This window comes from Cygnus olor, chromosome 7 (assembly GCF_009769625.2).
Source record: "Cygnus olor isolate bCygOlo1 chromosome 7, bCygOlo1.pri.v2, whole genome shotgun sequence".
NCBI classification, from domain to species: Eukaryota; Metazoa; Chordata; class Aves; order Anseriformes; family Anatidae; genus Cygnus; species Cygnus olor.
In genome coordinates this window covers 751,696-776,842 of record NC_049175.1, presented here as the reverse complement: position 1 = coordinate 776,842, position 25,147 = coordinate 751,696, and the positions used below count along the sequence as shown (strand labels likewise).

The window sequence follows — 25,147 nt, the reverse complement described above, 5'->3', positions numbered from 1 at the left end:
TATTGCCACCCCTCCTCCTGCTTCATTTCGTCTACATTCCTTTTGAAAACTCTACTCCCGTAATTTAGTCTCCCACTCAATACTTGGTTTAATCAAGTCTGTCACTCAATTTATATCCCACTTCTCACTTCACACAAGTTTCTCGGTTAGCAATCTGTTCCTATAGCGCTTGCTATGCATAACACATGGTTAGCTTTTCTTTCCACTCTTGCTTCTCTGTCCCCTTTCTTATCTCCAGACTTCACTTTTCCTTGTAACACTTCAAGATTAGAAACTTCCTCTTCTGTCTCCCTCTTTTTATGTTTTACATGTTTTTATGAGACCTCTGCATTCGGGGCTTCTTAAGTACCATGGGGTGCCTTTTCCCCAGAACAGTCTTTGGGTCCAGTTAAACAGTTTTCAAGTTTAAAAACAAAAACATACCCAAGGAGTCCTCTAGAGCAGGAGCTGCCTTTAGTTGAGTGTCTGGTAAAGTGCATAGATAATAACGTCGTCAGACTTCTTTAGAGTCCTTCAGTGGGTGGCATTGAAACACATTTTGAAGGAACTTAAGCATCTAACACTTTTTTATTTCTGTTTCTACATGTCCCACCCTGGGTTTTTATTTTTTCTGTTATGCATCCTTTCTTGTATCGTACTGTAACTGTCTCATCTGCTATTTGTTTTACCAGGTCCCAGTTAAATCCTAAGAATTACAAATCTTCCCACTTCTATGCATTTCTTTCTTCAGGAGTCAACAAGAAACGTGCGGCCTTTTCTGGTGGTGAATGTCTTCTTCCCTGCCTACTGCCCGCACTGTTGGGAGCATATGCTTGGACTGGCAGAATCTCACTTGTGTTCATGCATATCTTTAGGTAAACTCCTGTTGCTGTACTTCTTTGTGGTGCCTTGCACACCCTCCCATCTTCGTCATCTTTCCTTACTTTGTAGGAACACAGGCCAAATACACAAAAGCTTACATTCTCTCCCTCTGGCTGCTCACTGTGCTAAAATCTGGTCTTAAATGTCCGCCCCTCAATTTTTGTGGGTAGGAATAGCCAAAGAGTGGAGTACAGTCCTGTGTCAGGTGCATCCATGCATTTTTACATCGGGGACTTGGTTGCCTATCTGACTACATCACTTGGTGCAACCACATCACAAACTTAACAGCTCGCCTTTACTGCCCAACAAAGAGAATTTAATTGTGGACAGTGGAGGCGCACTGCAGGTTGTGCATCAGCGATGCTGGCCGCCACCACCTCCTCTAGGATCTCCCACTTGGGGTTTGTGCTTCTAGCTGATTGCTCCCATGGCTTAGTCAGACTGCCTTCTTCCTCATCTGCAGCTCTTCTCTGAGAAATTGGTGGGCCACTGAATGAGGCTGTCAGAGCAGCTTTAGCTCAGCGCTAATTACACCCAGAGGTTGGCACCTGTTGGTTAGGTCATTTGTTGGTTCCCTGACTTATCCTACTGGGTCAGCAGGTTTCCAGGTTTAAGTGCCGGCATGGTGTAAGACACAGAACGCTGTTGTTTCATAATCACTTTCTGGAAGTGCTTCGTTGTAGCATTACTGTTGTATTGCCCTACTTTTGCTATCTACTTTCTGCATAGGCTGCTTGAGTTTTTACCCGCCGCATCACTTAGGTGCAGGCTTTGCAGCACCGGGCCAGCCGCCTTTAACCTGGAGGTGGAGGGCAAGGGGGGGATGCTGATGGATGCCGTCGCTGCTTTTTGTGATTGAATAACACGACGCTTTCCCAGTCCAGTTACAGAGCGGTAATGCATGGTACTTACACAGTACTTTTCATCTGCAGATCAGTTTAATGCTGCTCCTGGCTTACAGCACGATCATCCGTCTCTGCTCGGAACAGAGCCTGTGTTCCGGGGCGCAGCAGAGGCCGGAGCCGTCCTTCCCCCGCGCCTGGATCAGCGGCTGCCCTATATAAACCTGCACATTAAGCAGATTTGGCGAGCGTTCAGACCGAGCCAGGCTCACTCGAACGAGAGGCGAAAACAAACTTGCTCAGAAAGGCGCTGCGGGCAGCACTGCCAGGCAGTGCGCTCTGCGTGGCGCCCCGGGGGCTGCTCGGTTCCCTCCCGCAGCTGTGGGCTGGGGTTGCCCCTCGTGTCCCGCTGCCATCCCCACCCCGCTCCAGCCGCCCCCCCGCGGCCCCTCGGTACTCGGCCTCTGGCTTCTCCCTCCCTCCAGGGGCAAGGGCGGCCTGGAGCTGCCCGCCGCTGCCTTCCTTCCTCTCCTTCTCCTCCTCCCTGCAGCGGGGGGCAGCACCCCCTTCCCTCCCGCCGCATGCGGGAAGTTTGCCGGCAGCGAACCCCCGGGGCCGGGCGAGGAAGGGGCTGCTCCCGGGGCGCCCACCCTGCAGCCCCGCTCCCCCCGGCCGGGCGGTGCCGCCCCGGAGCGCCCCCGGCGGCCACACCCCGGGGCCGGGGCCGGCGGAGGGAAGGGAAGGAGGGGGCCGGCGCGGGGTGTCTCCGAGCGAGTTCTCGCGGTGCTGGCCAGGCTCAGCCTCCTTCCCCTCCCCGGCGAGCGGTGACTGTGCACGGCGGAGCGGGGAGCGCCCAGCCGGCAGCGGGGGGAGCCCGCGGCGCCCCGCACAGCCGGCAGGGAGAGGGGGCCACCGAGCAGTGGGCACAGCACGGCTCGGCACGGCTCGGCACGGCCGCCCTGCCCCATGCCCCAGCGGCGCTGAGCCTCCCGCAGCCTGAACATGGCCACCACGGCAACGTGCACCCGCTTCACCGACGAGTACCAGCTCTACGAGGAGCTCGGCAAGTACGGAGCCCGCTGCGCGCCCCGCCACCCGCCCAGCCCCGGGGCCGCGTCCCGGCTGGAGGAGGACGACGAGGAGGAGGATGAGCCGCCGAGCTCTGATCCTGCTCCCCGAGCCACCCGGCTGCAGGAGAAGGTGTCCCCGCAGCCTGCCCCGGGCTGCGCGCTCCTGTTGCAGCCCGGGACTTCCTCTCTTCCCCCTCGTCCTCCCCAGGAGCGGCTGCCCCCTTCTCCTCCCCGCACCGCCTCTCCCCTGCCGCCGCACGGTGCCCTTCCCTTCAGCTGGGACGCGGCGCCTCGGCTGCCGCTCCGCGATGCTTCAGGTCCCCACTTCCTCGTCCCTGTGAAAGGACCAGGTGCTGCTGCACAGCGCTTCTCCCTCCCTCTCCTCCCTTCCTTCCTCCCTCCGCACTTGTCTCTGCATTGGCAGAGCCGCTGCGCCCTAGGACGGGGCTCTGCAGGGAGACCCCGTGGGGCAGCAGAGCAGCGCAGCGGCCGCCAGGGTGGGATTATGGGGACGGTGCCTCCCTGGGTGCTGCTGCTGCTCCCCCCCTTCCTGCACCAACTGCCGGGCTCTGCTGCATCTCCGCTCCCCGGTGTCCCCATCCGTCCCCACGCTGCCGCAGCTGTGTGTCGCCAAGCCTGGGCCCCGTGCTCTCGACGCTGCTTGTTGGTTTGTAGGCAGAGGTTGAGGAAGGGGAGAGAAAGGCAGGACTCTGCAGTGTCGGGAGGACTCGAGCTATTGCAGGTGGTCTGTAGAGCTAGCTGTCTTCTGGGGCCCTTGTGCAGCTTCAGTGCCCGTTCCTTATAGTGTCAATATGTACATTTGTCCATGGACGTGGGCTCACATTCCTGTTCTAAAAGAACTTGGAGTTTTCTGCCAGCTTTCTCTTATTTGTCCTTTTCCCCATTCCGAACCTATCCTGTAAAGCCAGTTGTTTCTCTTTTTCCCACCCTGTTTTCTTTTTTTTTTTGTTGTTCTTTTTAAAGAAGGGACCTCTTTCAAGCACTTATCTGTTTAATCCTGTAGATTTTGAGTCCCTATCTTTTCACCTTGGTCTCTGTTGTATTATCTCTTTTTTTCCTCACAGAAATCCTTCTTCCCTCTCTCTCAGACCTCTTCTCCGAGTGGCTCTTTGGAGTAGTTGTAATAATATCAATAGTTCCAGCTTGAGAAAATGTACGAAGCCTCGTAGCTTCCTACTCACTTCATTACTAGGTACATGCTTATCCCCATTTTGCAAGTGGGTAGACAGCTGTAAGAGCAGTAACTTCTGCCAAGTGTTGCAGGGATTTTGTGGCAGAGCTAGCACTTGAACATGGGCGAAATTAGTCTGAGTTGTCTGATGTACCCATGGGGGATGCTGTCTTTGGGAGATGGACTCACGGCTGGTGTTTGCGGCGTCGTTCTGGGCTGCTTGTCTTCCGTTCATCAGTCCCCTCGTGTTGTGTCTCTGTGCCCGTATGATCCCGCTCCCTGTTCTCGCTGGTCTGTCTGTGAGGGGGCTTGAGGGGACTTCAGGTGGGCGTTGGAGTACTGTATATGCTAGGGTTTATTTGCTGAACAGGCAGCATGCACTGTCCATCGGATTCGCTCCTCTGTATGTCTTCTGTGCTGTCCTTAATCTAGTCCACTCTGGGGATAGAAACTGCTGCTGTTGCATTCTTATTTTCAGTTTCATAGCACCTATCCTCTTTATTTTCCTTTTAGGGGAGCCTTCTCTGTGGTCCGCAGATGTGTAAAGAAAAACTCGTCACAGGAATATGCTGCAAAAATCATCAACACCAAAAAACTGTCAGCCAGAGGTTAGTGTCTAAATCTACTCTTGTTCTTTTTATTAATAGAAAATACTTCACTGCAGTTGGAGCTGTAATAAGTTTAAGGGATCTGGAGTTGTTTGTCTGGGTCACTATTTGTTTCTTACAAAGTAATTGAGTTATGTGGCAAATACCAGATTAAAAGGAGGTTAGCATGGGAGGATAGAAAAATTCCTGTGTCTGGAAGTGGGTACTTTGTGAAGTTACGTTGTCTTTTCTTTTGGGGATCTTTCTCCTGCAAGCTGAGCTAGAGGTAGGTTTATAGAAAGCTTATCTTGGTGTGTGTGTGTGTGTGTTCGGATCACTCAAGATATAGAAAAGTGTTCGGGAGTGATTTTGCTGAATGCTTTTCCTGCCTAGGAGATCTGTCTTACCTGAACAGATCTGTGTTGTTGTTGTTGTTTTTGTTGTGTTTTTTTTTTTTCCTTTAAGTATGAATGCTATGTACCTTGCTCCTGTCATGTTGTAGTTAAATGTGGTGGGTTTGGGAATTAACGAGTTTGCCTTCAAAGGCAGAATTTGGCTGGCTGGGTAACTCTTGCAAATTTGACTTATCAGTGAAGTAAAACAAGTACTGTTTGCTTTCCTCAATGCCAGGGTTTCCTAAAGCTGAAAAAGCTGACCGTATTTTTAAGAAGAGAGAAAAAAACTTAAGTTTTTCCCCAAGCTGTTGGACTTTTGATTTCCGGGGACATGCGTATGTGCAAAGGGTACTGTATATTCTAGTATGTAGGGAGCGTGTATCTTCGAGTGTGGAGGGAATCCTTTGCAGGGGTTAAAGTTGCTTTGGGGATAGGGAGGCTATTGGAGAGAATGAGAGAAATCGAATTGCAGTAAAAGATGCTGAAAGCAGAGTGCAACAAGTTGAGATGCCAGAAGAGACTGTTTCTAGAAGGTTTTGGTCCTTAGAGGCCTTTCAGATTTGACAAAATTGATGTGTTAGGCCTTGTCTGCCTTGCTAGCTGAATAGATGGATTATCAGGGGGATTGGCTGAGAAATGAAAATAAGGCAGGAGGAGGAGGCAAGTGATCTTTATAAATGATTTAGAAGTGGAGAATATTTTGCTTGATCCTTACAAAAGAGGAAAAATAGGATATGCCTTCTCCCTCTTGCCAGAATATGAAATGTGATGATAAGAGTATAAGATTGCTTAAAGAACGGTAAAGAACTTTTGTTTACTCTATTTACATGGAGAAATAGTATCAGAAGTAGAGGGTGCTGTGATGAGAAAGCTGATTTTTCCCCACCCCTCATCCCTGTGACTTGTGGAGGTACAAATACGTGACAATCATCAGTGTGTCACCTGAGTGAAGTCATGTTGGGAACCAACCAGTGTAGCCGTGGATCGTTTAGGAAGTAGCAGCAGATCCCTTGTGAATTGGTGTTCCCTTCCTGGTCAGGTGAAGTCACCACCGATGCAGGTGGGATATCCAATCTTTTGAGCCCAGAATTAATTCAACTTGGTCTGGAAAAGGTTTGGAGGGTGGTTTTGCTTTGTCGACGTCTGCTAATGCCATGTTCTCCTTGCTGTGTTCTCTGACCATCCTGTAGTGAGGGCTAAAGTTCAGGAGAGCTATCTTCTCAGTGTTAGTGGGCACAAGCCTGCTGAGAGAGGAGAGAGGGTGGCTTGATAAACTGATTGCAAAGGAAAAACTGTTTTTGTACAAAGGAGGTGATGTTGAAATTAACTCTGGAGATAAGAAAACTGTGGAAAACTGTGGGATTAATAGAGTTGAAACAATTCAGAAACATACTAGCACAAACCCTGAAGTAGCAGAACTCATTGAGAAAGTTTGTGTTTGAGCACCTAATGAGTTACAGAGGGAGCAATATATAGATCCTAATTGTTTTTTTGTGGTAAGCTGATGACAGTTTTATGATCCAGGAAGTAGGAAGAGTAAGTGTGGATGAATACACACCATGTTCTGATCTACTACTTGCTTTCTATATCTCATACCTTCCTGTAAATGAAATACATTGAGGATGCTAATCTGGTCCTCAGCTTCTTAACTTGGGGCAGTTGGCAATGATTTCCTTACGAAAGTATTGGTTAGTTGGAGTGCAGGTGTGGGGTGAGCCAAGAAATGAACTGGATGTTTCTGGTAATACAGAAGAGTGTCAGAAAGAAGAAGTAATTGATCAGGTTTTCTTCAAGTCTAAGTGAGGAGTAAAGAATCTGTTTACAATGAAAAGTGGCTGGTGACTTCGGGTGAATATATGGTTTCCTCAGTTACTCCAGCTGTGTTCACTGATGCCACGAGAGGTTAGTACAAGAAGGAACCAAATGCCTTGATAGCAACTTAGTGAATTCACCTTGGAGTAGGGCTTTAAAGGACTGAAGGAAAAAATGCGTGCTGTTTGGATGTTGCAGCTGTAAATCAGTGATTAGAGAGATTCGATTCAGCAGCCTGAAAATGAAAGTCTCGGGGAATGGCATTTTAGAAAGCTGTCTGCCATGGGGAGAATTACAGCGTTAAATCTGCAGTACCCTGGCTGTATGTTGCCTGACGCTTTCTTTCCCAGAGCTGGCACCTCTCCCCGGGGAGGCCATGTCTCTGCCTGGCAGGACACACGCATGGGGCTCCCTGCGTGCCCAGTTGGTCTGCTGCGGGCCTTAACCCACCCTCCCGACCTGCCTCTCACAGAAGGGTTTTCTTCTGGGCTTGGTCACGGCGCCAGAGTATTTCCTCGTGTGGGGGGGCGCTGCCCCTCTCCAACTTAAGCATTGCTAAATCTAAGATTTTGTGCCTTCTCTAGCAGAATCTGAACTTACCTGACGTAGTAACTGCTGCTCCAAGAGCCAGAGCCTTGCTGCTGGTGAGGATTACGGCCCGTTGCGGCCTTGTGGAAGTTTTGCTACTGCAGTGCTTCCTTTGATTGTCCAGGGCAATGGTAACAAAGCCTCAATCTCCTTTCACAGTACTTGTTACCTTTATTTTTCAAGGCTCTTGGTGAAGAAGTAATAGCGGACTGGGAAATGCTGAATAGCTTGGTGCATGTAGCTGAAAAGGAGGAAGAGGAACACTTGAGGACGAATTGTGTGCATTTAGAGGGTTCTGTATTACCTGGCATGTTTGTCAAACTGTTCTCTCAAAGCACTGAGGAGTTGAAGAGGTTTGGTGTTGTTACAGGGCTTGTGCCTGAAAGCAAGGAGGATGAATGCGGTGCCACTCTGTGAAGAGTGGTCCTAACAACTTCAGTCTAGTAAAATCTTTTGTAAGATAGGAAAAGACAAAGTCAGATGTTGAGAGGAGAATATCTTGTTTCTTTTTTGTCAATGATTTTTGGATGTCTGTTCTCTCTTTTATTAAATCATGTTAATCAGAGCTGGTCTAGATTAAAATTCATACTTGGGCTTTAATGAAGTATTTGGTATTATTGCGTTGATACTGTGTTGATGCTTAAGACTGTCTGGTGAAGAAAATGCCAAGAACTTTAAATAGGGGCCAAATGCTTGTGGAAAGGGAGAGGAAGCAGACTCTACCTTAGTCAGCATTCAATTGATGTATAAGAGCAGTGGTTATTACACATGGGGGAAATACAATGTGTATTTCCTCAGTCATCTGGAATTCTTGTGGGACTGAACGCCCAGGCTTTTACCAGAGCTATGGGCAGACAGAAGTAATATCGGTAATTTCTTGGAAGTTTTGAGAATGAAAATCTGTAGCAAATGAAGCTTCAGATTGTGGACAGCAATGAATTTCAGATCAACTAAAATGACTTGCAATGGTCAAAAGGATCAAGAGAGGAGCAGTAGCTTCAGTAGCAGATGGGAAATGTCTGGGATCTGACTCTCCAGTATTAGCGCCTTTGGTATGGAGTAAGTTTCCTTGGGTTGGTGATGGAAACCCCAGTTATCGCTTGTTTTGAGAGCAAGCATCCTGAATGTATTTTATGGGATTGTCCTGCACCGGAAAGAAGTAGGCAGAGTTCTCTCCTGTGATAATTAATAGGACGTTGTTTATACCAAACTGCACGTAGTGAGCTTACCAGCAGGTGTAGGGCGACAGCATTTGTGGCCCCTTTTTGTGGGGAGTGGGGGGAGAATTCTTTGTGTGTTACCTCAATTGTTAAATTTTCTTTACTGCTAAAAATCTGTGTCTTTCAACTCTTGTAAGTGATATCTTTTGAAGAAAAAATTAAAAGCAGCTGTTCTGGAAGTTAGACCTCTTCTCTGCTTTCTCCCTGCTGTGTCTTTGCTCTTGCCTGTGGAATAAAGGGGTGGAATCTCTCCCTGCTTAAAATCTTTACAAGTTTGTGAGATCAAAATTTGCAGTCTACTCAGTTATTTTTTGTTGTTCCTCTAGGAGATTATGTGGACTGTGGGAAGAGCAGGGAATTACTTCTGTGTATCAAATCTCACCAGGAAAAAGCGCTCTTTGCAGTTTTAATTCAGCCTTTTTTTTTTTTTTTCCACACAGCTCTCTTGTCGTGGGCTTTCAGATCCAGAGTGGTTGTTGACCTGGGCTTTCTAGTGTGTTTTGTTGGAGATGTCAGTGGTAGCTTCCCTGGCTGCTGAAACACTGAGCTTATGTGCTGCAAAGAAAGTTGAGCAGCATCAGTCGCCAACCTCTGCTTTGATATGCTCTGTAGATGCTCTTGCCTGCGTTCAGGTTAGGACTCTCGGGCTGCTCCTGTGACTGGCAGCTTTCAAGTCCACTGTGAGCCACAGCCTACCCGGCTGAAGGAGCGGCACACAGCAGTGCTGCACTGCAGCCTGGCATGCCGGCTCCGTGCAGCAGTGTGGGGAGCCCTGCAGGCTGCTTGCAGGCAGCCCGAGCACAAATCCCAACTAGGGTGGAAGTGTCCTGTGAGAGGTGTCCTCTGGCTGTGCTTGTTTGTAGGTTGGGGACAAACGTCCTTTCTTGCAGAGGGCAGCAAATCAAGCTGTGTCCTCTTGGCTGTACTTGCTGAGCAGCCAAATCAGGTCTGGTCATTTGGTGGGGGAGGCGAGCTGCCCTTCCTACTGGCGGGCCTTAGACCCAGCACAGAGTGCTTTGTTGTGCCCCCACTCCTCCTCCTCTTCCTCCTGCCCTCTCCTGCCTGCGAGCAGGCTGGGAGATGCTGTGCTTGGGGAGCACGTAGCTGAGGAGCTGCCGTGGTGGATGGGGATTTTTGTGGAGGTCCCCCTTGGTGGTGGGCTCCGTGCGAGGTTGGGGACAAGGGGCAGAGTGCTGCTGAGAGGGGTGCCGAGGGGTAATCGCTGCATCGGGTGGATGCACCGAGAGCAAGTGGTCAAACTGCTCTGCTCTGAGCCGCAGTACATATGCGTGGGGCAGCAGGGTGGGAGCAGGGAGGAGGGGGCTTCCGTGCTGTTGTAAGCTGCAGCCCTGTACCTCCCCCTGCAGCAAGCAGCACTGCCTGGGAGAGGGGCTCAGGCAGCAGGCGCTGGAGGACGTTTCCCTTGAGGCGTGCTTGGAGAACAGGAGGGACCCTGACCTTGGGGTGGAAGCGGGGGGATGCTGAGGGTCTGCCTGGCTCCTCGCTTGCCCCAGTGTGGCAAATGGTGTGGCAGAGCACCTGGGCTTTTGTTGGGGCTCGCTGTGGCCAGAAGCTGGCTTCCTCCCTCTGTGGATTTCAGTGATAGCTGGGGTTACCCCAGGTTGCCTCTCAGTTTACGCTGTATATTTTATAAAGGAGCTGGAACAGAGCAGACAGGATTTCAGCTCGTGTCTGTCTTCTGTGTGGTCACATTGAGTATTAAATTTCCAGCATTAACAATGAGGAGGGGGGGCAGTGGGCACCCAGATTGGGCAGGAGCTCCTAGAGCAGCAGTGAGGTTGGGGAAAGGGGCTTGGCGAGAGAGTCAGGTTTCTTGTTTTCCCAATATAACTTGGATTTGCGTGAGGCAGAGAAGTGATTAGACTAATTCCTGCACGTGTCCCGAAGCCCTCGGCTCTAGAGCATTTACCCTGATCAGCGAGCCATGACGGAAATATTTCCAGGTGTCCTGCAAGCGAAGAGCAGGATGCTGAAACACTGGAGATATTTGGGGCAGGGAGAGCTGCCTGAATCCCTTGTAAGCAGGGTCCAGTGCAAGAGATGGTGGTGGTGGTTGTTGTTACTGCCTTTGGAGTGTAGCATGGAAATCTCACAGCCTCCCTGAATCCTTCTCTGGGCAGTGCTAAAACCATCGCCACCAGCGAGGACCTGTCCATGGATCATAAAGAAATTGCTGCTTTTTTACCCCCTAAGTCTCCAAAAAATGGCAGGTTATTTACACAACTGTTTTCAAGAGAGGACTATAGCAACCGTGTCCCATTCCAGTCCCTTGAATAATTATTTTTGACTCTGTAAATTGGGTGAAGACCACTTTTAAAAGGGAGGCATGCTAATAGAACGTGAAATCTCTCTCCGCTCTGCCACCTTTGAGCACCATCTATTTGCCTTGCTACCCTTAAAACCAAGGCATCACCCCCCCTTTCATTAATACCTGAATGTAACCTGTTTTGGAGTTCCAGATATAGTAGATTCTTTTTCCTGCCTTTCCTCTGTTCTTGAAACCTCCAAGTTTTCACCAAGACGACAGGCTTTACCAAAACCCATGTTAATTTGCCAGTGTTTGACTGCAGAGTGAACTCTTGCTGTTGGCTTGGCTGGGGGGAGAGGGTGATGTCAGCTGGCAGCCAGGATCCTTAGCAGAGGAAATAAGCCGTGCGTGTTGTAAAAAGAAATTGGGAGTATTTCACCTTGCCATGTTTACCTGCAATACTCCTTAGAGCAGCAATTTTGGGAAAAGCAGAGGTGGGTGCAGGCATGGTGATTGCTTTCTGGTGAGCTAATATGTACTTAATTTTGAGGTGCTCACAGGATTTTTTTAATGTATAGAGGAAATGTCAAGCTGTAACTTCAACAGCTGTTGTTGCTGCTGACCCTTAGGACAATAAGCTTAATGCTCCAAAACATGGGGTCCTGCGAGCTAGGCTGACTGCCGGTTTCTTTTATTTACCTTCTTACATTTACCGTCTATTTAAATGTCGCTACATGCTGCTGCTATGGCTGCCCAGGTGTTTGTTGTGGTGTGGCTGCCTACAGGATTTCTGGAGAAGAGTGGCAGAATGCTACTGAAGAAATGGGCTGGCAGCATCTTAGAAATCAGCATTCTCACCACTGAGGGTAGCTGAAGATCAGTGGGACATAGGTTTAGCCTTCTGGGGAAAATGAGTTTTAAGATTTTGATTCCCTGTAACTTTTTCCACCAGTTCTCTCCAGTTCTCTTTTCATTTCTGTTTCAGTTTTGTGCTTATTTTGACTGTTCAGTTTTCTGACCTGGATCAATTAATAGTAGTTCTAGTAATCCGTGAGGCTTTGATTGAAGACCTACCTTCAGTGATGCTGATTTATCCTCGTCCTTCCCTCCCGGCAAATATTGCAGAATCCCTGTTGCTCTCACCTTTTAGAAGAGTGGACTGGGGAAGCTGGTGGTTGGTGCAAGTGGCGAGTTCCTGACACGTCTGAGGATAGCTTAGGGGTGTCAGGAGGGCTGGTTGTTACACCTTGCCTATTTACGATGGGGTCAGGAAAGGAGGAGATAAGTGTGCCTTTGCTCCGTGTGTCGGAGTCTGTCTCTGTTCTGGCAGAGGCAGGAGGAGAATTCCCCATCTGTGAGATGAGTTGAGTAAATACGATGACCTTTCAGAGAACGCGCATGTGCGTGTAGATGTGATACTGTACTCTCAGCACTTTTGCGTTATGTTCTTGAGAGCATGAGTTACATAGCTCTCAGAAGTGGTGACCCGCTGCTCTGCTGCTTCAGTCCCAAGTTCCCATCTTGAGTTCGCTGTCTTCCAGGCACCCGCTGCTCTGGGCTGACTTATGTGTCCTGTGGCTGGAGACACTGGGACGAGGCTGGGTTCGTGTTGTGCTCCTGAGAAAGGGGCTAGCCAACCTCTTCTCTTTGCTAGAAGCCAGAGGTGCTTTGGCTGCTAAACACACACTCCTTTTTGCCGAGGTAGCTTCTCCTTTGGAAATGCTATTGTTAACAGGAATCTGTCAGAGTCCCAGAAATTGAGCTGAGAGGGAGCAGGCATTGTGGGAACGAAGACAAAGTTAATTTGAAAGAAAAACAAAAACAATGCAAATGCATCTCTGGGGAAGGAAGGTGCCCGCAAAGATGAGCCTGGGAGCGGGCAGAGCCCTTGGCAGGCCCGCGGAGCTGGGCGCTCAATGGCAGCCAGGCCTGGGAGCGGCAGCGCGCCTGCTGTGGCAGGGCTGCTGCCTTATCTCTGGGGGCTGTTGCCATGATGACAGTGGCAAACAGGGACTGAAAAATTTACCAGATGCATGTGAGCCAAAGGATTAAACTTTCTCATAGGAGGGGAGGGAGGGGAGGAGGGTGGGTGATGAAGTATTAACAAAGGACAGCATCCTAGTGAGAAATACCAGGCTCGCTACCCTTGAGTCGCTGGGATGGCAGGGAGGGGACGAGCACTGACGTTCCTCCTGCAGTCCGTGCCCGTGAGCGTCCAATTAAACTCTGGGTAACGCTACTCAGACAGATTCCCTTGTTGAAGCGGGCATGAACGCATCCTGCTTTACTGGGCGAGTTGGCAATATTTGCATTATTTTGGCAGATGAAAAGTTAGAAGTGCGAAAAGTCTTTTTTTTTTTTTTTTTTATCAGCCCCTTTTAGTGTTCCCTTATACTAACAAACAGCTCTGTTTGCCTACCTTGTGCCCAGAGCTTTTCCACGTCAGGGTTGGTGCAAGTCATTGAGTTTTGTTGTTGCCTGCAGGTTTCAGGCTATTGAACGTGAAGCCTGCACGAGTGGTATTGGAAATGCAAGGCTGCTGTCACTGAAAGCGTATGATGCAAAAGGCCTTACATGCTGGTTTGTCCGCACTGTGTGACTGCCGTATGGACTGGTCCTGGCCATGTCAGTGACCTGGGGTTGGCTGGGGAGCAAGGAGCTGGTGATGGGGGTGTCTGCCCACGGCTCTCAAAATCTCATTGCCCTGTAGCTCAAAAGGTGGTGCCACGTGATAGTTGGCAGTACTGCAAATTAGCGGGGTGCCTTGCTGCAGTCTGCCTCGGGAGAGACTGACGTGGTCTTGCCCCATGAACCTCTGGTCAACAATACACTTATGAGCCGAAAATGTTTGCCTGCAGAATTGCAGTAATTAAAGGTAGTTTCTCTCCAGAAGGGCTTTTTCAGCTTACCTAAAAATATTTATTTGTGAAATGAGCAATTAATATATATCAAAATTAATAGTATAGGTCTTTCCCACTAGCCCAAGTGGGAATGGGTTTTTTTAAGCCCTTGTGAATTAGGGCTGTGAGTGAGAGCAAGGATGTTAAGGCTCTGAAGGCAGTTGCCAAAAGCCTGTGGAAGGGATGCTTTTCCCTTCCCTCATTTGCACTTCTCTTGCAGGCGTGCGAGTTAGCTGGGGTAGGCTGCAGCTTGCCTGGTGTTGTAACTCAGCATCTGGAGGCGCTTTATCTTCTGCCGTTCCCGTGCCACCTCCAGCAGGCCAGTTGGTAAGTGACAGCCGTGAAGAGAGAGCTGTCATTTCTTGGTGATGAAGACAGTGCTCCTTTAGAGGATGGGCATTTCTCAGTGCCAGGGGAGCAGTGAGAGAAGGAGAAGCAGTCTGGTGCTACAGCCTGAAGTCTGAGGTGAAAAAGGGAGGGAGAAGACCTAGAAGTCTTTACATTCAAGTGCACCCTGTTTTCCTTCCCCTGAGCCCTCCTCTTTCTCCAGGTGGGACGGCACATAGGTAGCTCAGAGGGTGAGTTTTACTGTGACTTCTCTCTTGAAAGAGATAATTGCTTGAAACTGTTGCTTCACTCCAAATGTGCCGGGTGTCCCAGAGGAGTGTGCAGTTGGTCTTGCTTCTGGGTGAGGGGTCTCCTCATCTGGGCAGCAGAATACAGCCATGCCGTGAAGCTCCTGCTGTTGTGGGAGGTGTGTTGGACCAGCTGGTGTGCTTGTTGCTAGAGGCCTGAAGTCATACACCTGCCTTGAAATGTGAGTTCGCAGGGGACAGTCCCTTTCTCTGGGCCGCCCTCATTAGATGTGCATTTGAAATAGCATGGGTACCCTGGAAGCTCTTGCAGGGAAAACAGCCTGTTAAACCTCTTCTTGTATTGGTCTCCAGTGCTTGCCAAATATACTTAGCATTTTTACTGTAGTGGTGCAGCTGCGATTCTGAAAATGTGTATGTGCCTCTTTTTTTTTTTTCTGCTCCCCTTGTATCAAAGTGTATAACATGTCATGGGTGATGGGCCAAGAAATCACCCAGGATGGCTGGAGAAAAAATAGATGTGGAAGAAGGAAGTTGTCTTCAGTGTCCCATAACTCAGAGGGACTTGCTGGAAGGCTCTTGGAGGCCGATGTCGAGTACAGCCCGGTGATGCCAAGCAGGGCTTCTTCCTGCTCTTTGCCCAAAGAGGTGGTATGCTGTTAAGTTTTATTTTGCCTGCCTTGGGGCCTCTCCATTTAAGCTTTGGGTATCAAATGTCCTCTGTTGCTATTGTGTCGGAGAGATTACAAGTGTTAAAGCTGCACAGCTTTGGTTTAGAACTAGTGCCAGTGCAGAGAGAGCTGGTGCGTGATGGATGTGCTTCTTCAGTGCAAGTCCAAGTAGTGATTCATAGATCTTGTGTTACTTTAAATATTCCTGATTTTTAGACTTCAGTATTGAAAAGTGGCTTCCAGCTTTGCCCATCTTTGTCTGATTTGACTGTCATCTGGGATGGATTTTGCCAACTCTGCAGATTAGGATATCGTGTTGTGCCTACTGCTTGTTAGGAAGTTGCCCAGCTTACAATTTTCAGTGTTGCCTGATCAGTGCTGAGCAATGATCCACCCCCTCCCTGTGGCTGAATTAGTCTTGCACTTAACATGGATGAGGAAGAGCAGTGAAGCATTGGTCAGCTCGTCTGTGTGTGGAAGCACTCCCGCAGCAGCAGCCTGAGCGCTGAGCTCTCTCTTGGCACACTTGTCTTCTCCAGACAGTCAAGTTCAGCATCAGAGATGTGAAAAAAGAGGAACGAGGTATTTTGCTTTTTTGATAACCATTATCAAATATTGCTGACAAGTGCAGGTGACTCCGGCTGCTGCTAGCAGTTTGTGTTCCTGCAGAGCTGGTTACCCAGCTTTAAGCATGCGCATTGTGCCTCGTTAACTCTTTGTGGCTGTGTATGCGTAGCTTCAGGAGTCCTGAAACTGAGCTAGAAAAGCTTTCTCTCCACCCTACAAATGATCAAGAAGTTCCTTGGCTTTCACAGGCTTTTCAGCCTGCTCATCTCCCTGGTGAAATATGAAGTGTTAACAGTGGAAGTTTTTCTCATTAAAAACACCTGAAACTCCTTTTCAGTATTGGAAACAAAACTCGGGTCTCATCCATGAAGTTAGCTTATCTGAAGGGGCAGCGGGGGATAAAATGGGAACAAGGAAGTATGCAGCTCCATTGAGCCCGAGGAATTTATATTCTTCCTCCTGCATCCCTGAATTCCTGGATCCTGCATTGCAGTGACTTGGCACTGCTGAGACCTGCTAACCAGCTGCAGTCTGACTGATACTTACTGAGCTGGTCCATCCAAAGGCACTGGCACCCGATGTAGTCAGTTGGTGGGAGAAGAAAAGAGCTCCTGGCTAGAACTGAACTTCCTCAGTGGGGTTTCCCTTTTCTAAGCTGTGCGCTTTCAGACCCTCTGTGTGTGGCAGGGTTTAAGCAGAGGGGCTGGAGCTCCTGCGCGGGTTGTAGTCACCCTCTGCGCATCGGAGAGGGCACCTGTGTGGCCGGAATGGCTCTGTGCCCCCTGTCTCTCTCACTGTATGTCCACTTCAAGAGGGTTCACCTGCAACGCAGCTGTTAGCGGGGAAGTTCTGTAAATCAAGAGGTAGTGAGTGCAAGCGAGCCCGCTGCCTGCAGTTGCGGCTGGGTCCTCGTTGCAGCCCAGGGAAACTTGCTGAGAAAGGCTTGCAGGAGGAGGAAGGGGCGGCAGCAGCACGGTGCAGATGTAGGGGTCCCTCCTCTTCATGTCTCTGCCTGTTCAGGGGCTGGAAAACGTGAAAAAGCACAATGGGCAGCAGCCCTGGAACTGGAAAATCCTGTCGTGATTTTTGCCTCCTTGCTCCCTTGCCACAGAGTCTAACCAGGTGTTTGTTTAGGGCCGATCCTGTCAATCCTGTCGGGAGGGCTTTATTGCACACTCCCTTCTCACACAGGATGTCCTGTTACAGTTCAGAGCTGGTGAGTTCTGCATGTGACTCCAAAAGGCACAGAGGCCTGGCAGCCACGGCTGCGCTGCTGTGCTCTCCTCCACTTGCCGCTGCTGTGCTCTCCTCCACTTGCCGCTGACCTGTGGGAATGCTGCGGTGCCTGGCGAAGCCGAGCTGCTGCCCCTGGCAGGCTGAGCGACCTGGCGTGAGGAGGAGGAAGAGCAGGGCCAAGTGGTGCAGTAGCCCTGCTGCAAGAGGGTCAGATGTGTGTTGGGGGTTGCAGCCCCTCAGGCTCTCTGCAGGGCTTTGAGCACATGGCAAGGAGCGGAGGGGGCGGGGCTTGCTCTTCTGCTCCTCCCCTGCCCCTGAGCTTCCCAGCATGCAAAGGCCCATTACAGAGAGCGTGGGGAATGGTTGTGGAGATGTCTGTGGCTCCCTGGCCATGAATTTCTGAGTATGTTCTTGTGAATCAAGTCCTCTGTGGTTTCTGCAGCGAGTGTGGCGAGGAAGCAGGGTATCTTCACAGCAACCTCCCTGGAGCCCCATGGGCCAGAGCTGGGGGGTGCCACTGGCCCCATTCTCGAAGGCAGCAGCAGCAGCTGCAGGAGATCCCTGCTTCACAGCCAAGGACTCCGTCCTTTGCTGCACTTAAAATCTGGGTGGATTTTGCTATGGCTTTCTGCTTGGGTTTCTTTATTTCCACCTGGGAAAGCAGCTCCAGCCGTTGGTGATGCAGGAGAAATAGCTGTATAACTCGCCACCTGCTTTTTCTCCTCTTTGTTTCCCCTCTCTCCTGTTTGGACATTCACTGTCCCTGTTGTAATAACTGAATTGTGCTAACCATGCATAAGCAATGTTCCCTCCCCTTTTGCTGGGGGACTGGCTGAGTTGTTGTAAGAAGTTATTTTTAGGGTTTGCTTCCTGGGATGTTCTACCCATGGCCAGTTATGGTGATGAAAATGTCACTGAGACGCATAAAGGACTCCCAACTTATTGCTGGCATGCCTGATCTTTCTGTTGTAACGGTGCTTGTGGGGGAGAGGAGTCCCTCAGCACCGCATCACCTGTGATTAGGGGACAGCCCCGATGGCTGTGCAGCATGACTCCCTGTGAAAAGCACACTGAGCTCCCACGGTAAGAGGGTTGTGTTGCAACTGAATTGCCCCAGGGAAAAAAATAAAATAAAAAGAGAGCACAAAAAGGCTCTTGCCTTGGATGCACTGGAGTTTTTCTGCCTTTTTTTTTTTTTTTGACATAGGGATGTCAGTGCTGCAGAGCTGTGTGTGGCTGCACGGGGCTGACCCTACCAGGCAATGTGCTCCCTGTACTAGCTGTATTAGGTTGCACTGGGTCACTGCCAAATGCCTGGCCCGGACCAGAGGAGAAGGTGTGTGCTTTTTCTTCTTAAACACCTCTCCCACCTCCTGTCCCAGGTCTGCTGCTCGAACGCCTGAAATCAGTCGGTCTTTATGGCAGCTATCACCAGCTGGCGAAGCATGAACATGGTACAGGCATGTCACAGTGCCCAGCCCTGAGCTGACAACTGTGCCATGGCTGCACAAGGGCTGGGGGATGCTGCTCCCTGACAAGGTAGTGCCTGTCAAGTTAATGGAGCTTAGAAACAGGTTTGTGTGGTTTTTTTTTAGGTGATCCTTACGTTTAAACTTGCTTTACCCAGTGGCAACTTTTTCTGTTAAAAAGTCTCCCTGCTATCCCGTTTCTGGGCTAAAAGTACCAGTGCACGTTTTGTGTGCAGGGACAGGTTTTTGGACTCCTCAGGAGCCACAGGCAGCTTTCTTTTTATCACCCCTCTATGTTCTTGACTGCTGAGTGGGCATTTTGCACTTTTGTACAAGTGTTTGGAGGTTCAGCTATGCGTGATATTGATGTGGCACATAGGTGCGTTTTAAGTCCTCTCTCGCTCAGGTTTCTTGGTAGCCTGTTCTGTATTTACAGCTTTCTCTGCTTAATTTAAAATTATCCTAGTTTCGGGAAGGGAACTTAGTCTTAAAATAGATGGTTTGGCGTTTTTCTTTAATTATTCTAATCTGCTGAGATGTGGTTTTTCTTCTTGTTGTCAGAAGAGCCTGTTGGACAGGTATTCTCTCTTCTGGAGAGGAGTCATTCAGCATGTGGGTGCGGAGCCATTCATCTATGCCTTCAAGAAGGTTTTGTGTTTAGTTGGCTCCTCTAGTTCCTGTCCCTCAAGTACCAGAACCAGGCAACATTTCCAGCGTTCCTCCCTCTCTCCACTGATTGGAACGGCTAAAAGGGAAGCAATGGGTACTGGCTTGCAGTTCTGCAGACACGGGCCCCACTGTGTCTCGTGCAGTGGGGAAAGGCTTTCTGCTTAATACTTAAGGTAGGAGCATGCAGACGTGCTCCTCTGCACCACTAGGAAAGTGTTCTTGAAGCTTTTTTGTTTCTTTAACCATGTACCCTCTGTCTTGCTTTGCTGTTCCCCTCGCCATCTACCTCATAAATCAATAGTTTTCATTGAGCAATTTGGCATCTGACATCCTCTGTCCTCCCCGTACCACTGTTGAGCAGGCAAGTATTAGCACTGGGTTACACTTGGAAAAACTGAGGGAGACGCAGAATTTAAGGTGCTTTCCAGAACACTTGACAATGAGCCATGACGAGTTAGGAAAAGAGTGCAAGTCGTATTCTTTGCTGTAGCAGTGATACAAAGAGCATAGGTAGAAAATGGACTGTGGGCATTTGGGAGGAAATAATGTGAACTAAAACATACAGTGTGAAGAGGAATTGTCATCCAGTTTGCTGGGTATTGGAATAAGGTTTGGGCATGTTCCCTGCACTACTTTTCCCTCTGATTTGCTTATTGTTTATGGGGTACATGCTGATGTACGTTGTGTCAGGCAGGCCATGTCGGTGGGCTTGGACTTGCCACCACTCTGCTATTTTTCCAGGTGAGAAGAGTCAGTTTGAAAACTAGAGGTAACTGCAATTCGTAGAGGAGACTCTTTTACAGGTGACAGTAGACTAGACGTGTTTGCGAAGACCAATCAGAAAAGTCAAGGAAATCACCTAGGTAGAAAGCTGTTTCCTTGTGACTGTGTCGGTGCCAGCTGCGGGAGCTGGGGCGGTAACTTCTGCACTGGGTTGCTCTCTGAAAGGGTAAAAGTAAGATGGCAAAAGTGAGAACATGGATCCCAGGGATCTAAAGGAGTTGTATTACCCACAAATGTACAACTTGTATCTGAAATCAGCAGCTGTACCTGAGAGAGAAAATAAAGTCAGTCTTAGGATGAGAATTCAGATAAATGCTCAAATTGGCTTCGATTCAGGATCTAAGTCATTGAGTCAGTTGGGAAAACATAGATCATGGGATGCTGTTCCCTTTCCCTACTCACCATGTCCCTAGCTAAGGAATCAGTCTGTGCAATGGTTTCCTACCTCCCGGAGAACTTGTAAACATTTGAGCTAATGTATGGTTAAGGCATTTGAAGTCTTTCCAAAAGAAACAGCTGTAGATGTACAAGGTATACTGCTGCAAGCCCTCTTGATCATATGATAATGTCAAGCTGGTATGAAGTCTTCAAGAGTGGAACATCCTTTGCCACCCAGGGAGGAATAAAATCTTGGATGGGTTTAAGAAGATTACTGTTAGCTCGTTAGAAGGAATAATTAGAAGTTATGGGACAGAGCTGATGAGCTGTCATTAATTGAAAACTGGTTCAGGGTAGGGAATAAAAAATGGGAGGGAGTGACCGGAAAGCCATTCTATACTTCATAATGTGTGTATGTCAGGGATAATGCTCTCTTTTCCAACAGCAGGATTTGAGTTTTCTTCAGAAGGCAGTTAGCAAGCGTGCTGCAGAGGTGTGGGGAAGAGTATCCATGTGAGGGGAGCCGAGAGAAAAGGAAAATCCTAGGGAGGGGTGGTATGTGATAAAGGTTAATTAAAGTGTGCTGCAAAAACTAGTTAGATATTCGTGTGTGCCCTTTCTGTAATAAGAGACAAATTTGGTTATGCAACAAATTGAAAATTTATCTTTTCAATAATTCATTTCGAACTTGCTGCCTTGAGACACATATCACAGATTGAAAAAAAGGATGAGGATCTTTTGTGTAATTAAAGTCAGCATATGTGGAGAGGAATCCTTTTTAGGAAGGAAAGGGCTTAAGGACTTATTTCTTCAGGTTATTTGTGTTTGGCACTGGGAGATTAATCTCTTTTCGCCTTTATATGAGGTGACTGGGACAGTCCTGAAACACAGATCCCTGACTCTGTTATTTGCAGTTGCTCTGTCCCCAGCTTCAGGGACGAATACAAGATTTCCTGTCTCCAGCTTCCCTCTGGAGACATACCCTTTCCTGGCACTGCAGCAGGAGAGTGTAAGGTGAGGGAATGGGTGGAGATTTGACTCCAGCACTGACAGTGATCTCTCCCACAGCTTGATAGGAAAACAAGAAAATAAAAAAGGACATCCAGTCAGCAGCAGCCTTTTTCAGTCGATCTTTTCTGCCATCTGGCTGTCCTAATACTCCAGCCTGTTGTAAGTTGAATTGTTTCTGTTCTACCTGAGATAGCAGGTTCCAGCCACTGTCAGTCAGGGAATGTGAGACAAAATGAGTTGGTGATCTGGCACTGAGTATATATTAAATACAACAGCTCACAGTGCTGACCGTTGTGGTTTGACTTTGTCTGCTTTTGGAAATGGTTTTTGTCTTTGCTTGCATCTTAGCTCAGTTTTCTGCATCTTTAGTGTGCTAGTGTAATGGAATGCTACCGAGGACTGATGCTGGTGTGCACCCACGCTAGCACTATTGCACATAACTTCTTAGCCTCCAGGTTACAAGGAACTTTTCTGTGGGATAGTAGTTAATTTTTTTTAATGTATTTTTTCTCTGGTGAAGTGGACAAGGACAAGATAGTCAAGACCCGATGGTGCAGCATCCTGTGATGCTGGTTTTAGAAGTTGTGTGGTGCAGATCCACACAAACGGCACTTACGAAGCAGGCTTTTTCAGTTGTGTACCTCATATGAAAAGGAGTGTTAGCCCTTGGAAGGAGGGTGTGAAGCACAGTCCTCCCAGGCTCAGTCCTGTGGGCTGCTGCATGTGGCGAGTGCTTGGAGAGTATAACTTCATACCCTCTCTGTGGCAAATGATGCTACGGGTTATTAGCCAATTCAGTGCACAAGGCTTAGGAATACAGACTGTGCAAGGAACTGAAAGCCTCGGTGATTCTGTGGGTTTTGTGGAGCAAGCTGAAGCATGGGAACAAATTGGGCAGGGCCTTCTCTGGCTTTGCAGGTGGGTTTGAACTTCTGTCTAGGCTGAGCGCCAGCAAGGAGCGTGCCAGCTCCTGTGCTTAGCCACTCTGCAGCTGCGGAGGAGTAGAAGGCAGCTCGTCCAGCCTTCCCTTCCAGGAGCAGACACGTCAGGCTTTCAGCTGAAGCTCACTATCCCGAGTCTGGCTGTTTGGAGAGAGGGATATTTATTGGTTTGCTTGTTCTTTCTAGTTGCCTATGTGCCTGTAATTTAAGGATGTGGTTGCATATCAGAGGTAAAGATCTTTATAAATCCACGATGTGTTTGCTGACCCCCAGTAGCTGTTAGAGTTTGTCTCAGGCAAAAAAGAGTTGTTTTTATATTTCCAATTGTTGTGTTTTAAAATGAAGTGTTGTTCATTTTTAAGTCCTGAAGTGTACCTTAAATGCAAACTGGAGATCTTAAAGCCATCCCTCTCTTAAACTATCAGTTCATTTGGAGTAACTGTGAACCCAAATGAAGGTCAGATAGTGCTTGGTTTTGAATTATCAGTGTTGATGGAAAGGCAAACTGTTTCCTTCCCTCCTGCCCTTGCCACAATAAAGGTATTGCTGTTGTGCGATGTAAACTGCATTTAGTAATGGTCTTGTGCTTAAGAGCTTCTTGTTAATGAGGCCTATTAACAATAATGAAAAATGGCAGCCTTAAAGTGCAGAGCTAGTCAGAAAAATGATTGCCCAAGAATGAAGGGATGGCTGCGTACTCTTTCTTCGCTTATTTAATTTAGAGGGTGGGGGAGGCGTGCTGTCTCGACTCTGAAACTAATTATTCTCCTACAAATGTGCCCACGATCTGCAGCTCCCACCAGGGACTTGAGGGGCTGGGGCTCCTCGTGCTAGAGAGCTGCCCAGGCTGAGCCTGGTGCAGGCTGGCCTTCGCCTTCCCGAGCCTCAGCAGGGCTGGCAGCAGCAAACCCCGGCTTCTTGCCTGTAGGAAGGAGCAGATCTGACTCAGCACCACAGAGCCGTTGTGTGGAGTAGGAAAGTGATGTTTTCACATAATTATTCATCGGGTTGTGTTTGTGTTTTAGTGTGTTGCCACCTCCACATCATGTGCTGTTTTAGTTGGGAAGGATGTGCATTGCTTTGCAGCGCATGAATAATTCTGCTTAAGGAAATGGGAGGATTGGCAGCAACTATATTGGATTAAAAAAACAAAACAAGTCCCCACCACATTCCTGCATAGGAACTGATATGAGAAGACTGTGGATGATGCCTTACTGCTTATTCATATGAATAGACATTACAGGGAAAGTCTGGAGAAGTGGAAGCTCCTTTTATCTCTTTGCCTTAGCATCCTCCCACTCTGTTCTATAGCCACACGTCCACGCTAATAATTTCCTTTTGAGATAGGACAGCCTGTCATGCCACGCTGCAGGCTTGGAATAGCTTCCCCTAATATGGGACCAGCTTGTCCATCCTCATTGAAAAGGATTTCTCCGCTTGTTCTCTTATGCTTCTGTTTGTGCTGTGTTCTCCTTAAGAAATAGGAAGTTTGGGATTTATAGGGATTCTGTATCTTGGGAGCATTTTCATGCAGTGGGAGGGTTTTATGTCAGAGGAGGGATTGTTTCACATGAAGGGGATGTTTCTTCTCCCATTTTGAAGGCAGCATTGTTTGCTGGAGAAGATTGGAGGGAAATGTGATTTCTTGCCTCTATACCCTGGCTGCCACTTTGCTCTAAAGGTATCAGGCCCTTCAGCGTTTTAATTGGACGACTTCTTCTCATAAGGCACCTCTTAACTGCCCTCTGTGGCAGGACCGTGTGCCTGGAGGTGGGTGGTCCTTGCTGGGCAGCTCAGTAGAGGTTCCTCTGTCTCCTCTTTGCAGGGTCTGCTCCCCAAGCAGCCATTTCTGAGCTATCATGAAAGCATCTCACACCACCTTGCCCTTGTCTCTAGCAGCTGCATCTTCTACGTGGAGGTAGAGGGGCTGGGGGGGCTCACGTAACTTTTTGGGGTGTGTTATGTGCTTGCACACTTGCCCTTGGCAGAAGATGGGGGTGGCATGTTTGCTGTGGAGCGCTCCAGCCCTACTGGGCACTGCCGAGCCCTCTGCGGGAAACCCTCACCTGCTTGAAAGGAAGCTGCTGCCTGAAGCCGTTCACACAGAGAAACGGGAAACCAGAGGCGTGCAGGAGCGCTGGCGAGCAGCCTGGGTTAGAGCAGAGCTGAGGACAGTGCGTGCCGAGCTGCCGTGTCCCTGAGGAGCAGCGAGGCTGCGAGCTCATGCAGCGGGAAGCAGGCTGGTGCCCGGTGGAGGAAGTGGCTGGCAGTGGTGGGGAGCGGGCCGCTGGTGAGGCAGTCCAAGCGCTGCTGCCGAGGTGAGAGAAGTTAGCTCTTGGTGCAAAACCCTTGGTGGCCTGGCAGCCGGAAACACTTGGCAATGCCAGGTTTGCATGCATGCTGTTCGGCTGGGTTTTATCTTCCAGGTCTTGCTCCTGCTGTAGGTTGCCGCAAGGCCAAGGTTGTTAAGTTTGACCCAGAACTGCAGGAGGTGCCGTGTTCTGTTTGCTCAGCCTGCTGAGTTGGAAAAGGTGGGGGTTCTCTATTGAAAAATCAAGGTTGTGAAGGCTCCCCAGGCTGCAGTGTGCTCTAATACAGTGTTAACACAGGGAGGGGAAAAAGCAGTCGCAAAACTGAATTTGGTGATGTGAGCGTGTGCTAAAGCTCAGGCCTTGAAAATGTCACTCACTGTCTTTGGTCTCCTCAGCTCCTGTTTTAGAGGTGGATGCACTGAGCATCCATGTTCCTGCTGGGTGTAATTTATCTTGGCATATCCAGTATTGCTGAACACAAGTCTGTGGGTACCCCTTGGAATCAGATATTGCATCATGCGTTTGGTAATCACATCTGTGGTGTGGTGTCACTGCCAGTTTGCATAGGCAATACTAATTCTGCTATTTCTCAAAGTGTTTTGTAAAGCAATTTTTTGGGCGTAGAATTTAAGTATTACTTCTCAAATTTTATTTTACATGTGTTATGCCTACAGCGCATAGGTGAATGTTGGTTTTTTTCCTCTGCCTGTTCATTGAGTGGTGCAGCCCAGAGTTTTATTACTCACACTACTGACTTGACTGTGTTGGCCAGTGGAGAAGG

The 25,147-nt window shown here is 48.9% G+C and overlaps 1 protein-coding gene across 18 annotated transcripts in view; it reads left to right on the top strand.

The window, feature by feature from the left end:
• The first annotated feature begins 2,476 nt into the window (after positions 1-2,476).
• CAMK2G (calcium/calmodulin dependent protein kinase II gamma) overlaps positions 2,477-25,147 on the top strand; it is a 114,644-nt gene continuing 91,973 nt past the window's right edge. For 17 of the 18 annotated variants that reach the window (XM_040564483.1, XM_040564488.1, XM_040564476.1 and 14 more), the window contains exons 1-2: positions 2,535-2,770; positions 4,479-4,573. In XM_040564483.1, the coding sequence (XP_040420417.1) occupies positions 2,706-2,770; positions 4,479-4,573 (160 nt within the window). In that variant the 5' untranslated portion in view covers positions 2,535-2,705. Of the gene's footprint in view, positions 2,771-4,478; positions 4,574-25,147 lie in introns of all 18 variants that reach the window. The other variant, XM_040564486.1, reaches the window with a different exon arrangement.